The 14,662-nt window shown below is 36.6% G+C and overlaps 1 protein-coding gene across 5 annotated transcripts in view; it reads left to right on the plus strand.

Annotated features, from left to right (window-relative positions):
• The window catches only part of mia2 (MIA SH3 domain ER export factor 2), a 121,015-nt gene that overhangs the window by 82,246 nt on the left and 24,107 nt on the right, over positions 1-14,662 (plus strand). For 4 of the 5 annotated variants that reach the window (XR_012098241.1, XM_073039964.1, XM_073039962.1 and 1 more), the window contains exons 10-16: positions 4,103-4,180; positions 9,680-9,790; positions 9,916-9,987; positions 10,064-10,168; positions 10,944-11,066; positions 11,151-11,217; positions 13,771-13,826. Coding sequence is in view for 4 of the 5 variants with exons in the window: in XM_073039964.1 (XP_072896065.1) it covers positions 4,103-4,180; positions 9,680-9,790; positions 9,916-9,987; positions 10,064-10,168; positions 10,944-11,066; positions 11,151-11,217; positions 13,771-13,826 (612 nt within the window). In the remaining variant the exon portion in view is untranslated. The remainder of the gene's footprint in view (positions 1-4,102; positions 4,181-9,679; positions 9,791-9,915; positions 9,988-10,063; positions 10,169-10,943; positions 11,067-11,150; positions 11,218-13,770; positions 13,827-14,662) is intronic. The other variant, XM_073039963.1, reaches the window with a different exon arrangement.

Below are 14,662 nucleotides of genomic sequence, written 5' to 3' on the forward strand. Positions count from 1 at the left end.
GGGATAAATGCAGATCAGCGATGGCTGGAATTTCTGGGATCAATTTGGAAGGTGCAGGATAGATATAAGCCAAAGATGAGGTATTCTAAAAGGAAGATGAGGCAACCTTGGCTGATGAGGGAAGTCAGAGACAGCATAAGTGCAAAAGAGAGGGCATTTAATATAGCTAGAATTAGTGGGAAGTTAGAGGATTGGGAACTTTTAAAAACCAACAGAAGGCATCTAAAAAGCCATAAGGAGAGAAAAGATTAAATATGAAGGTAGACTAGCTAATAATAGAAAAGAGAATACAAAATGTTTTTTCAGATATATAAGGAGTAAGAAAGTGAGAGTGGATATCAGACTGCTGGAAAATGACATCGGTAAGGTACTAATGGGAAACGAAATGGTGGATTTATTTCAATCAACGGCATCTTTTGAATCAATTAAGAGGACACAGAATCTAAACATAAAACGTATGAACATGATGCATTAAATGGTGGTAAATTAAGTATAATAAAAAAGAAAATTTTAACGCAGTTGATAACTCAGTGTGAAAATTGATGCTGTTTGTTGCTTGAAAGCTTCTCAATATTGGGTGTCAGGCTTGTTGATGTCAAGAGCAAGACATTATCCAGATGGGCATCAGTCAATCTTGTTCTCAAATGGTTCTTGCTGTGCTTCATTTTTGAAAATAATTGCTCACACAGATAAGTGCTGCCAAACAATGATGCCATCTTTTTTGCATGGTGCACTAAGTTGGGATACTTCCCACTTGGATGAATATATTTTCTATAGAAGTCAAGCACTGACACATCTTCAGAATGAAATTTCGATCTCAATATGTCGTCACATTGCATCTTAATTAATCCCATTTGAAAAATTTCTGATGCAGTGTCGACTTCCACATCAAATGGAGTAGCAAATAGCTTGAACTCATCTGCATGCAAACGAAAATCAGCAAAACCAGATGAAAACTCTTTTCTCAATTCTTGGACCATATTCACAAAAATGCCTGGATCTTGTGCTTTACTTTGTTTGAAAAGTGGGAAAACGTGCCCAATTTCCTTTTTGAAGCTGGTACTCCCACAATTGCAGCTTTCTTTCAGAGGCCACAATATGACCATACATCTCATGTATAAGCTGATTTTTTTCCTTGAAGTTGTAAATTCAAGTTATTTAAATGAGGTGTAATGTCCACAAGAAATGTCAAGGTTGCAAGCCAATCAAGATCACGAAAATGTGAAGCATCCTCATTTTTGCTTTCAAGGAATATTGCCACCTCTTCATGCAGTGCAAGTACTCTTTCCAGCATTGACCCTCAGCAAAGCCAGCATACATTGCAGAAGTAAGCCAGGTCCCCATATTCTGCCTCCGTATCCGAAAAAACTGCTGAAACTGGTGATGATTCAATCCATGAGATAGGATCAGATTCACTGCCTTCACAACAATGTCCATAACATCCTTTAATTTCAAACACTTGGCACATAATGCCTCTTGATGGATAATGCAATGCATTTTAACCACTTCCTGTGCGATTCCAAAGTTTTCCATTTGTCTTTGCAGCAATGCGATGATGCCTTTTTTTTCTGTCCCACCATTGCTGGTACCCCATCAGCTGTGATGCCAATTAGCTTTGACACATTAAGTTTCATTTCTGACATCATTTTCAACAAAAATGTCTGCTTCAGTAACCATGTCCTTCATAGGAATTAATTGAATAAACTCTTCCAAAATTTGAAAAGTTGAGGTCACTCCTCGCACAAACACTGCTAGTTGAGCAGTGTCTCTCAGGTCTGTGCTCTCATCGAGCAAAATTGAAAAAAATTGCAATTCGCTGCAGGTATCCCTTAAACAACTTTTAACATCAGCTGACCTTTCTTCAACTCACCATGTGATCATTCTTGTTGACAGGCTGATAGATGCAAATAAAGATTTCTTTTCAGGACCAACAATATCCACCACTATCAGTAAACATTCTTTGACAAACTCTCCATTTGTAAAAGGCTTCATCTTTTCTGCAATACGTTTTGAGACCGTTGCTGGTATGGGTATTTCCTTCATTTTCACTGCTTTTCTTGGTAAAAAATGTTTGTTTTCCAAAACTAGCCTTCATTTGCTCAACTTCATCTTCCCTTGCTTGCCCAGTAAACTTGTTAAAATTTCCACTATGGTGGGTATCGTAATGTTTCCTGATACTTGCCACCTTCTTCACGGCAACATTTTCTAGGCAAATGAGACAAACTGGTTTCCCAGCTTGCTTGATGAAGAAGTAATCTAATGTACAAGTGTATTGGAAATTTCAGCACTCAGTGTCTACTTTCCTGCATTTTACATTCATTGCCACTGAAGTTTTTTTCTCCGATTTTATTTTGAAACATGATTTATTCAATAAATATCATAGCACATGTAAATATCTGGATATTTAGCGTGGATTTCTTGTTAAAACACATTGACACTCTTTCTGTTTACAAATTTGAATGATCCCATCTGAAAACCTGCGCGTGCATGGAGAGTATCTAATACATATTAATAAGGTAGTCTGCCTTCCCGTCATTCGTATATACCAGTGTTTGGTTTGGAACAAAACAGAACCTGGGGCCAGTGTAACAAGACGCCAATGCATGTCCATCAGTGTGGTCGCGTGAAACGCTCAGAATAAGGAAAAATCGCTCGCGGGCCGGATAAGCATAGTATCCCAATATTTGCTTGCTGGCCAGTCCAAATACCTTCGCGGGCCCGATCTGGCCCGTGGGCTGTAGGTTGTTTACCCCTGTGCTAGGGAAACTGAAAGCTTTCCATGTAGGTAAGTCACATGGACAACATGGACTACACCCCAGGGTTCTGAAAGAGGTAGCTGAAGAGATTGTGGAGGTATTAGTAATGATCTTTCAAGAATCACTAGATTCCGGAATGGTTACAGGGGACTGGAAAATTGCAAATGTCACTCCACTCTTTAAGAAGGGGAGACAGCAGAAGGGAAATCATAGACCAGTTAGCCTGACCTCATTGGTTGGAATGATGTTGGAGTTGATTGTTAAGGATGTATTTTTGGGGTACTTGGAGGCAAAATAGGCTGAAGTCAGCATACTGTCCTTAAGGGAAAATCTTGCCTGTCAAATCTGTTTGAATTCTTTGAACAAATAACAAGGATAGACAGAAGAGAATCAGTGGTTGTTGTGTGTGAAGAGAAAACTTGAATCTTCTTTAAATCTCCTACCTCATCTTAAAATTGTGCCCCCTTCTCTATATTACCCCGACCACCAGATAATGATCTTTTGCTCTGTATTGCACACTACGTACATAATGCAACACTAAAGCGTAGTGCTTTACTGAATGTGCATTTAGGTCCCTAGTAGAATTGGATCAACTATGAAAAGGCAGGGTAAGTCTCATTATAGTACCCCATCTGTGCCTATCACAATCTTGCATACTTCAATCAGATCGCCCTTCAATTTTCTTCACTCCAAGGACGACAAGCCTAGCCTTATCAGATTGCTCCCCATAAATCTGCAAGGAATATATTAGAATAACTCAGTAGGTCAAGGAGTCCTGTGTAATACCTGTCATAGGAATATATGGATCAATGAACACTGGGTCAATGCTCTGCATAGATGTTTTTCAGTGAGAACTTGGTAACCTGATGAGCAATAGCACAATCTGTTACAATCTGTTCTTTAGATACTTTAAATTTCCAAGCAGCTTCAAGTCTAATTCATATTTTGAGAGATGGGTTGTCTTAATATGGTTGATCTTCTACTCTGTATTGCAAACTACATGCACAATGCAACACTAGAGCATCATAGTGCTTTACTGAATGTGTATTCAGAGCCATAGTAGAATTGGATCAACTATGAAAATGCAGGTTAGGTCCTGTAATGGTATAAACACATTTAAAACTTATTTATTTTTATTTAAAAGTAGTATTACTGCAGTACTAATGACAAAGAAAATTATGAGGCGTCCTTTTTAAAGTTACATATAACTGAAGTGTTTCTGCAACTTTACCTCAATCATTTTATCGGAGTTTAGTTTCCAATTTTTATTTATAGTTATAATAAAGTAAGATCAACCTGAGTAATTTATTTGCCCTAAATTTACATAATTGGCCTTCTGTTTTTAGTACAATGAATTTGAAGTTTCTGTGAAGGATGCTGCCAGCTTAAAACAATCAACAGAAACAAAGACTTTACATCTTCAGGTAAAAATACTGTTAAATAAGCTCCTGGAAACATATTTTAAGGTTGCCAGAAGGTTGTGTTTTTGGCTATGACCCAAATATTTCTGGAAGTGGATTTTTTAAGGGAGTACTTTTATGATCTTTTCTGATTACATTTTCTGTGATTAATAATAGAGAATGATTATCATTGTAAAACTGGCAGGTCCTCAGATTAGAAGTGGATAGATGTTTCTGACAGAGCTATAACACACACACACAAATATTTTTGTTTGTTTATTGAGATAAAGTGCAGAATAGACCCTTCCAGTCCTTCGAGCTGCACTGCCCATCAATGCCTGATTTAACCCTAGCCTAATCGTAGGACAATTTACAATGACCAATTAAGTTACCAACTGATACGCCTGTGGACTATGGGAAGAAACCATGGCATCAGGAGAAAACCTACGCGAACATAGTGTCTTGTAAAGAAGCTGCCCAGAAAAAAGCAGTGGCAGCACACTTCTGTAGAAAAATTCCCCAAGAAAATTTACGGTCATGGAAAGACCGTGATTGTCTGCATCATATGACACAGCATATAAAGTACAGACTGTAGCATGAGTACTTTGATTTAAGTACAGCTTTGCAAGCCGTATCTTTTAGAATCACCAATCCAAGTTAGAGTTTTCTCACCACCATTCTAACTGTCATCTTCATTGTACGTCATGAAAGAATTTATTCAAGATAGTTTGAGATCTCCCATTCGCCATTTAATTTGGAGCATTTTCACATTTTAAAAACAAAAGTTTCCTTTGATTTGCTTTGTTATTTAACTATTGATGAACCAAGCTTCTTCCTTTATTTCTTAAATTGATCTCTTATTAATATTCAGAGGAAAGGATGTTAAGAGAGCTTACTATGAAAAGTTTATGATTTAAATAATTTGAAAATCACAAATATCATATTTGTTGAAATTTAACTCGTAATTCTTAAGATCACTGCTTCCTGGTTGTGATTTTAAATGTTTATCTTATTCATTGTATAAACTAGAATTTGACCAGGTTTGTGTGCTGCTTATTTATATTAAGAACTAACAAATTGAAATAACCAAAATTGTTTAATATTGATTCATTATTCTTTTAGACCATAAGGCCATAAAACATAGGAACAGTTAGGCCATTCAGTCCATCAAATCTGCTCGGCCATTCCATCATGGCTGATTTATTGTCCCTCTCAACCCCATTCTCCTGCCTTCTTCCTATAACCTTTGGCACCCTGTCTAATCAAGAACCCATTATCATCCGCTTTAAATATGCTCAATGACATCCACAGTCATCTGTGACAAGGAATTCCACAGATTCATCACTCTTTGGTTAAAGAAATTCCTTCTCATCTCTGTTCTACATGGGTGTCTCTCTATTCTGAGGCTGTGCCCTCTGGTCCTGGTCTCACCCACTACAGGAAACATCCTCTCCACATGCATTTTATCTAGGCCTTTAAATATTTGATAGTTACAGTGTGATTTTCCCCCTAATTCTTCTAAGCCAAATTCTGCTCCTATGTTTTATGGTCTTTTGGTCTAAAAGAATCCTGAATCAATATTAAACAATTTTGGTTACTGCTTGGTCTGACCAATGCCTTATAAAGCTTAAACATTACGTCCTTGCTTTTATATTCTAGTCCTCTCAAAATGAATGCTAACATTGCATTTGCCTTCCTTACCACCAACTCAACTTGGAAGTTAACCTTTAGGGAATCCTGCACAAGGATACCCAAGTCCCTTTGCACCTCTGATTTCTGAAATTTTTCCCATTTAGAAAATAGTCTACGCTTTATTCCTTTACCAACGTGCATGACCGTACACTTCCCTGTGCTGTTTTCCATCTGTCACTTCTTTGCCCTTTCTCCTAATCTGTCCAAGTCCTTCTGCAGACTTTTGCTTCCTCAACACTACCTGCTCCTCCACCTATCTCTGTATCATTCAAAAACTTGGCAACAAAGCCATCAATTCTGTAATCCAAATCATTGACACATAACATGAAAAGCAGCGATCCCAAAACCAGCTCCTGCAGTACACCACTAGTCACTGGCAGCCAACTGGACTGTGCTCCCTTTACTCCCACTTTTTGCCTCCGGCCAGTCTGCTAACCTATTATCCATGCTAACATCTTATCATGAGCTCTTAATTTCTTAAGCAACTTAATGTGTAGCACCTTGTCAAAGGCCTTCTGAAAATCCAAGTAAACAACATCCACTGACTCTCCTTTGTCTATCCAGTCTGTTACTTCCTCAAAAGAATTCCAACAGATTTGTCAGTCAAGATTTCCTCTCAAGGAAACCCTACCGACTTTGTCCTCCAACACCCCAAAACCTCATCCTTAATTATGGACTCCCAACGTCTTCCCAGTCATTGAAGTCAGGCTACCTGACCTATGATTTCCTTTCTTCTACCCCTCCCCTTAAAGAATGGAGTGAAATTTGCAATTTTCCAGTCCTCCAGAACCATTCCAGAATCTAGTGTTTCATGAAAGATCATTACTAATGCCCCCATAATCTATTCAGCTCACTCATTCAGAACCATGGTGTCTAGTCCATCTGGTCCAGATGACTTTTATCTTCAGATCTTTCTGCTTCACAAGCACCTTTTCCTCATTAATAACAACTGCACCCTCAAACTGCAGGGTGAATTCTGTCTTATTGTGATCACTTTCTCTTAAAGATTGCTTTACCTTAAACTCCCTAATGAAATCGGGTTCATTACACAACACAAAATCCAGAATTGCCTTTCCCCCTGTTGGGCTTAACCACAAGCTGCTCTGAAAAGTCATTCCCTTGTAGGCATTCTATAAATTTCCTCTCTTGGGATCCAGCACCAATCTGATTTTTCCAATCTATCATGCTTATTGAAATCCTCCATGACTATCAAAGCATTGCCCTTATTGCATATCTTTTCTTTTTATCCTTGCTGTTTCTTAACTCTATCCACAAGGATTCTATATCTTCTCGTCCATTGTCACTTCTTTCAAACGATTTGATTTCATTTTTGCCACCTCATCCCCTGCCTACTTGCCTGTCCTTTTAATACAAGGTATAGTCTTAGATATTAAGCTCACAACTATGATTCTGTTCCAACAGTAACTCAGTGATGTCCATAATGTCATACCGGCCAATCTCTAACTGTGCTATAAGATCATCTACCATATTCCACTTACTGCATGCATTCAAGTATAACACCGTTAGTCCTGTATTCATCACCCTTTGCCCCCATGTTACACTTCAATTCATCGCACTGACTGCAATTGTGCCCGATCATCAACCTGTCATTCCTCACTGTCTCACTACACAATGCACTGACTTGTATACCAATTGTCCCATTGTCAGCTCTATCACTCCAGTACTCATCTGTCCGCCAAATTATTTTAAACCCTCACTAACAGCTCCCACAAACTTGCAGGATATTGTTCCCTCCCTGTTTCCCCCCACCCCCCCCCCCCCAGGTTCAAGTGTAACCCATGATTTCCTTTCTTCTACCCCTCCCCTTAAAGAATGGAGTGAAATTTGCAATTTTCCAGTCCTCCAGAACCATTCCAGAATCTAGTGTTTCATGAAAGATCATTACTAATGCCCCCATAATCTATTCAGCTCACTCATTCAGAACCATGGTGTCTAGTCCATCTGGTCCAGATGACTTTTATCTTCAGATCTTTCTGCTTCACAAGCACCTTTTCCTCATTAATAACAACTGCACCCTCAAACTGCAGGGTGAATTCTGTCTTATTGTGATCACTTTCTCTTAAAGATTGCTTTACCTTAAACTCCCTAATGAAATCGGGTTCATTACACAACACAAAATCCAGAATTGCCTTTCCCCCTGTTGGGCTTAACCACAAGCTGCTCTGAAAAGTCATTCCCTTGTAGGCATTCTATAAATTTCCTCTCTTGGGATCCAGCACCAATCTGATTTTTCCAATCTATCATGCTTATTGAAATCCTCCATGACTATCAAAGCATTGCCCTTATTGCATATCTTTTCTTTTTATCCTTGCTGTTTCTTAACTCTATCCACAAGGATTCTATATCTTCTCGTCCATTGTCACTTCTTTCAAACGATTTGATTTCATTTTTGCCACCTCATCCCCTGCCTACTTGCCTGTCCTTTTAATACAAGGTATAGTCTTAGATATTAAGCTCACAACTATGATTCTGTTCCAACAGTAACTCAGTGATGTCCATAATGTCATATCGGCCAATCTCTAACTGTGCTATAAGATCATCTACCATATTCCACTTACTGCATGCATTCAAGTATAACACCGTTAGTCCTGTATTCATCACCCTTTGCCCCCATGTTACACTTCAATTCATCGCACTGACTGCAATTGTGCCCGATCATCAACCTGTCATTCCTCACTGTCTCACTACACAATGCACTGACTTGTATACCAATTGTCCCATTGTCAGCTCTATCACTCCAGTACTCATCTGTCCGCCAAATTATTTTAAACCCTCACTAACAGCTCCCACAAACTTGCAGGATATTGTTCCCTCCCTGTTTCCCCCCACCCCCCCCCCCCCCAGGTTCAAGTGTAACCCATCCATTTGTCCCCCCAGAAGGCATCCCAATTATCTAGAAATCTGAAACCTCAGTCCGTGCCACGTCCTCATTTAACTGTATTGTCATCCTATTCCTGCCACATGGTGCTGGGAGTAATCCAGAGATCCTGCTCTTCAGCCTCTTCCCTAACTAACTCCTTGTATTTATTGCACAGGACCTCTTCCCCCTTTCTACCCATGTCATTTGTGCCAGTGTGCCCCATGACACCTTCCCTCTTGAGAATCTTTTGTTTCCACTCTGAGACATACTGGACTGTAGTACCTGTCTGCTCTTTCATGGCCACTGAATCTACCGTCTGTGCCCCTAATTACAAGTCTCCTATCACTATCCTTCTGCCTGATTTATCCTTCCTTGCTGAGCCTCAGAGCCGGCCACAGTGTCACTAGCCTGGCTGCTGCTGCTGTGCCCTGATAGGTAATCCCCCCCAGCAGTATCCAGAGGAGTTTTCTTGTTTAGGAGTTTTTGTTTACTAACTGCTTACTTCCATTACTTCTCCTGTTAGTCACCCGTCTACTATCTGAAGCTTGCACTTGGTGTGTGTGACCATCTCAGTAAAAGTTTCAGCCTCCCAGATGGCCCTGAGTACATCCAACTCCATTTCCTTGACCTTGTCAGTCAAGAGTTGATGTTGGGTGTACTTCCTGCTGATATAGTCTTCAGGGAGATCATTAGATAACCTGCAATCCCACATCCCTCAGGAGCATTCCTCTTTTTAAACTTTGCTCAGCCTCACCAACAAGCGACCTCTCGCAATGATTGCAACCTGCCAAATAGTTTTTTGATCTAGTTTCAATTGAAAGACATTTTTTGTTTTTGATAGCAAGAAAGGGCAATCAACTAGGGTTTTAGGATTAAATATTTTTGATGTGCTGTGTTTGTATTTAATGGTAATGTATTTGAGATCAATTTCATAATTTTTTTTTGCTTAGGACTCTTATGCTAAATTGGATAAATCAAATAATGCTCTTAGACAAACGATTGATCAGTTCACACAGGATTTAGAAGCAGAAAAGCAAACAAGATCTCAACAAAGTAATCTGGTATGTGATAATAAAACTTGTTTTAACTGAGTATTGGTTAAACTGGTGTTTAAAATGATAAACATATGACAAGCAATACAAATGTCGATTTTGTGCAGACTTGGTTGTACTTTTCTTACATGCAGATTACAGAACTTCAAGAAAATTTAAATGCGCTGGAAAATGAAGCTCAAAATCTCAAGATGCAAATAGAAGAGGTGAGGATACAAGAAGTGATAGAACACTAATGTAGTGTGGCAGAAGAAACACTTAAATTCCTCTTTGTATTTTAAGGCTAAAAAGGAATTAAAAGGAATTCAGACTAAAGATGCAAAACACCAGGAATCTTTTCAAGCTGCAAAAGAGGAGAATTATCATCTCGTACAAAGCCAAGAACAGGTATGACTGATATTTTTCACCAAACCTTTGTATCAAATCCTACACTGAATCAAAGCTACCTTTTGAGCTCTTTTCCTCTGAATGACACTTGAAGATATAAGTGCATAGTAGCATTGAGAAATTGCAAGTGACAGTCTAATGACTATGAAATGTTAATGAGTTTAAGGAAAATAAAGAATTACTTTATTTTGACTTGATTGAAATCTTTTCATTGTCTTCCCATTCAGGATTTTTCATCATTTTTGGGCCATCTAGAACTATAAATGGTACTATCCGCAGAATAGCAATCAATTCAGCCTTTACCCTTCCTAATTTGGCAACAGTTAACGCCTTAAAGACGTTGAGAATATATTTGGTAACATCCCTTCCTCTCCATTCTTCAAGCCACAAGTCCTCTTATATCTTAATTTATGTAGATCATGGGCACTAACCTGTGACTTATTAATCCACTGCACCTGTCTTTGAATTAAAAAAATCAGTTTACTTGTTTCACTGCTTTTCTGAACAGCCTCCATTTATTTTGCACACTGTTGCATGGTCAAATTTTACACACTTGCAGGGTCTCTCAGCTGATCTCAGAATTTATTGAGAAAATGTGTTGGATTAGTGAATCAACCTAAACTTGTGTATATTTTTTAACTACATTGACATTTTACTCTTTAAAATAGTCTTAGTAATTTTAATGAGAAGAAATGCTTTGAATGTAATCTTAGTGTTTTGGTAAAGATAATACTTGTTCAATTCATTAGCCTAATTGTGACTTTTCTGTTTGTAGCTGTTGCAAGAATCCGAAGGTTGGAATGAACGTTATAATGAGCTTACTGAGCATATTAAATTAGGTATAAAATCGCAGAATGATATAAGGGAAGTTCTTACATGTAAAGAAAATGAAGCAAAGGTGAGATTTGTTCCAGTGATATCAAATGATACTGCAGATTTACCCATGTGCTAAAATATTCACATTAAAGTCCTTTTCTCTCAGTCTCTGACAGATTGCCTTCTAAAGATGAAATTGTGGAATGTAGCTGAAGGAGATAATCTTGCAGAAGGTAATAACTTAGATAAATTACATATTAAAAACTAAACAAGAAGCATTAAGGAAGTGAATCAATGTCTTATGATTTAAAAAAAATGTTTTTGAACTTTTTTACTCAGACCTCACCTGAATAGCTAAGATGTTTGGAATTGGTGAATGTTTGGAAATGTAAATGAAGTATAGCAGGTGATCAGATCCTGGTCATAGTTTTAGATCTGTGCATCACAGAATCAGATTTGTAGAGTATGTCCAACAACCCATTAAGGCCGGAAAAAGAAGCACACATGCTGGAGGTGCATATTTCTTGTGGAATCATTTGCTTGCAGAATAATATTTAATTTAAATTGACAAGCTGATGGACATTCTGAAATTACAAGATATACATACTCGTTCCATAATACTTACTGCAAGCAGCATTTAGTCAGTAAATGCCAATGATGCCCAACTTGAGTATTTCTATTGATTTGTTTTTCAATTATTAGAGAAATATTGGTTACAATGTGAAAAATACTTTCTGATCTTTAATGCTTGTTGAACTATTAATGAAGCTTTAATTTATCATGTTTCTTGCAAAGGAATGTCAGTCTGGATTATCAGCTCTAACCTTTAAGCCCTGTGTTTTAGTTTTAGAATTCCGGGGCACTGTAATGTAGATATGCCAAGTCTTTGCAGATGATCATCTCAGTACAAGTATTTCATATATCATGTAACAGTCTGCTTTTTTATTTGAGGAAATGGACATCTCAAAAGTATTCAAAACAACTGAATAGTTATGCCTTGCACAATTTTTAGAATTATGGTTACCACTTCACTAGTTTATCTACCTTCTGTTTTGTTGGATGGGTCAACATGCTGATAGGTAAACTAGTGCTTATAATATTTTTTAAAAATCGAGAAAACAAGTGATTTCTCTAATAATTTCACAATGTTTTCAAGTTTCTTCCTACTTAGGTCCTGTGTGTATTACCATAGTGAAGTCCTTCAAAAGTAGTTACTTAATTGTAAAGTGCTTTGAGACATCTTGAAATGGATAAGAGAGATTTTGAGGGTAACATCTTAAGATAAGAAATAACTTTTTGAATATTATCCTAAGTTATAATTAGAAAGATGTGGAAAATGTAATTCTTGTGAAGTTAGTGCTTACTTATACCTTCCACCTATGCTTTTTATATTATGACTGTTCATTATACGGGAAAAAAAGAATCTCCTATATTAAGACATTTGATTGATTTATGGAATAAGGTAAATATGGATGATGAGATAAAGAAATCTTTATTAGCAAAAAGGATTTTAATTCAAAATAGACTTATTCCTTTCACAATGGATAATAAACTTTTACATAATTGGTTTCAAAAGGGGATTAAATATATAGGTGACTGTTTTGACGGAGGTATATTGATGTCGTTTGATCAATTAAAAAATAAATATAAAATATCAAATAACACTCTTTTCTGTTATTTTCAATTAAAAGCTTATTTACAAGAAAAACTGGGACAAACAATGTTGATACCAAAACCTAGTGAAATAGAAATATTAATTCAGAAAGGAAAAATTAAAAAATTTACATCTTGTATGTATAATTTGATTCAAAAGCAGACAATTAAATTAGGAATTCATAAATCAAGACAAAAATGGGAATCTGATCTGAATGTTAAAATTGATGGAAAAAATTGGTCAAGATTATGTTCTGATAGTATGAGAAATACAATAAATGTTCGACTTAGATTAATACAATATAATTTTTTACATCAATTATATATAACACCACAGAAAATAAATAGATTAAATTCAAATATGTCTGACCAATGTTTTCGATATAAACAAGAAATTGGTACTTTTTTACATTCTACTTGGTCTTGTTCTAAAATTCAACCATTTTGGATTAATTTAAGATTTTTATTGGAACAAATTATTGGAGTACAACTTCCACATAGTCCGTTGCTATTTTTATTAGGAGACATTGAAGGGACAATAACAAAATTTAAATTGAATAAGTATCAGAAAAAATTTATAAAAATTGCTTTGGCAGTAGCCAAAAAAGTTATTGCAGTTACTTGGAAATCTGATTTAAATTTAACTATGGATCGTTGGAATAATGAAATACATAGTTGTATTCCATTTGAAAAAATTACGTATAATTTAAGAAATGAATATGAGATATTTTTGAAAATTTGGTCACCATACTTACGAAAGATAGGATTAGATACATAGGTCCTTTGAAGATAAAATTATAGTAATTGGGGAAAGTGAAAATAAATATCAAAATTATTTTGAACTCCATGGAACATGTGGGGATCCTCCAATATCCAGGCAATCTTTCTTCTCTTTCTTTCTTTCTTTTTTTTTCTTTAGATAAGGATTAAGGGGGGAGGGTTAAGGGGAGGGGTGAGGATTAATATCACTTTTCTTACCATTTCATTATTACATTTATTCTTGTAATTTCTAAAATTCAATAAATAAATAATACTAAAAAAAGAAGCTTAGTGTTGATCTCCATTTCTCTTAAATATTTTTAGTTTTTGAGTCTGAAGAAGCTTGTCTAAAAGTTTTGTTTTTAATATATCAGAAATATCAGAAGAAGGACAGAAGCAAAAAATTGAAAAATTGATCAATGTTGCGAAGGTATGTCACATGGTGTAGTTTATGTCTGTGCCCTAGCATTTACTTTCTTAGTTTATAAAAAGAAAATTTGGGGCATTTTTTAAAGTTCAATTTAATGGTGCTTGTATTACATGAAGTGACTGAGCTGTTATTGACAGTACTTGAAAATTATTCTATTTTGTTCCTCACCAGTGCCAAATATGTATTAACTGGGGAAAAAAAATCTTCAACATGACAGGGCACTTTTATTTCCCTTTTACTTAACATAGAGTAGTTCACACCCCTGCCCCTCCCTAGTTCTTCACAGACAGAAGTGAAGCTGAACCAAAGGAGATGTGAAATTATAGCAGATAGAGTTTCATGCAGTGAAATATGTTCAATGTTCTGTGAATGATTTTAAATTGGGTTATTGAGCACACACTAAATGCTGGAGAGGTACAGCAATCCATGCAGCACTTATAGAGAGGAATAAATAGTTGATGGTTCAGGCCAAAACCCTTCAGTGTCTCTCATGAAGGGTCTTGGTCTGAAATGTTGAATGTTATTCCCCTCCATGGATGTTGGCTAATATGCTGAGTTCCTCCAGCATTTTGTGTGTGTTGCTCAAGATTTCCAGTCAGGAACCTAACAGAAATTGTGATTTTTTTGTAGTCATTTGATGTATGTCCCTTAAAACCAGTAGACAGGTACGAACATTTTTCAAAAGGCTAACAGAAAGGAACTGATATCTAAATGAAAATGGAATACAGATGGGATAGTGGGACTTTGTTATACATTTGTGAAGATCTTGTTTGATTACATTTGTTGTAATATGTTTAATTCTGGACAACTGATCTCAAAGTAGCTATTGGCCTTGG

The sequence above is a fragment of the Hemitrygon akajei genome, chromosome 3 (assembly GCF_048418815.1).
Source record: "Hemitrygon akajei chromosome 3, sHemAka1.3, whole genome shotgun sequence".
Taxonomy (NCBI): domain Eukaryota; kingdom Metazoa; phylum Chordata; class Chondrichthyes; order Myliobatiformes; family Dasyatidae; genus Hemitrygon; species Hemitrygon akajei.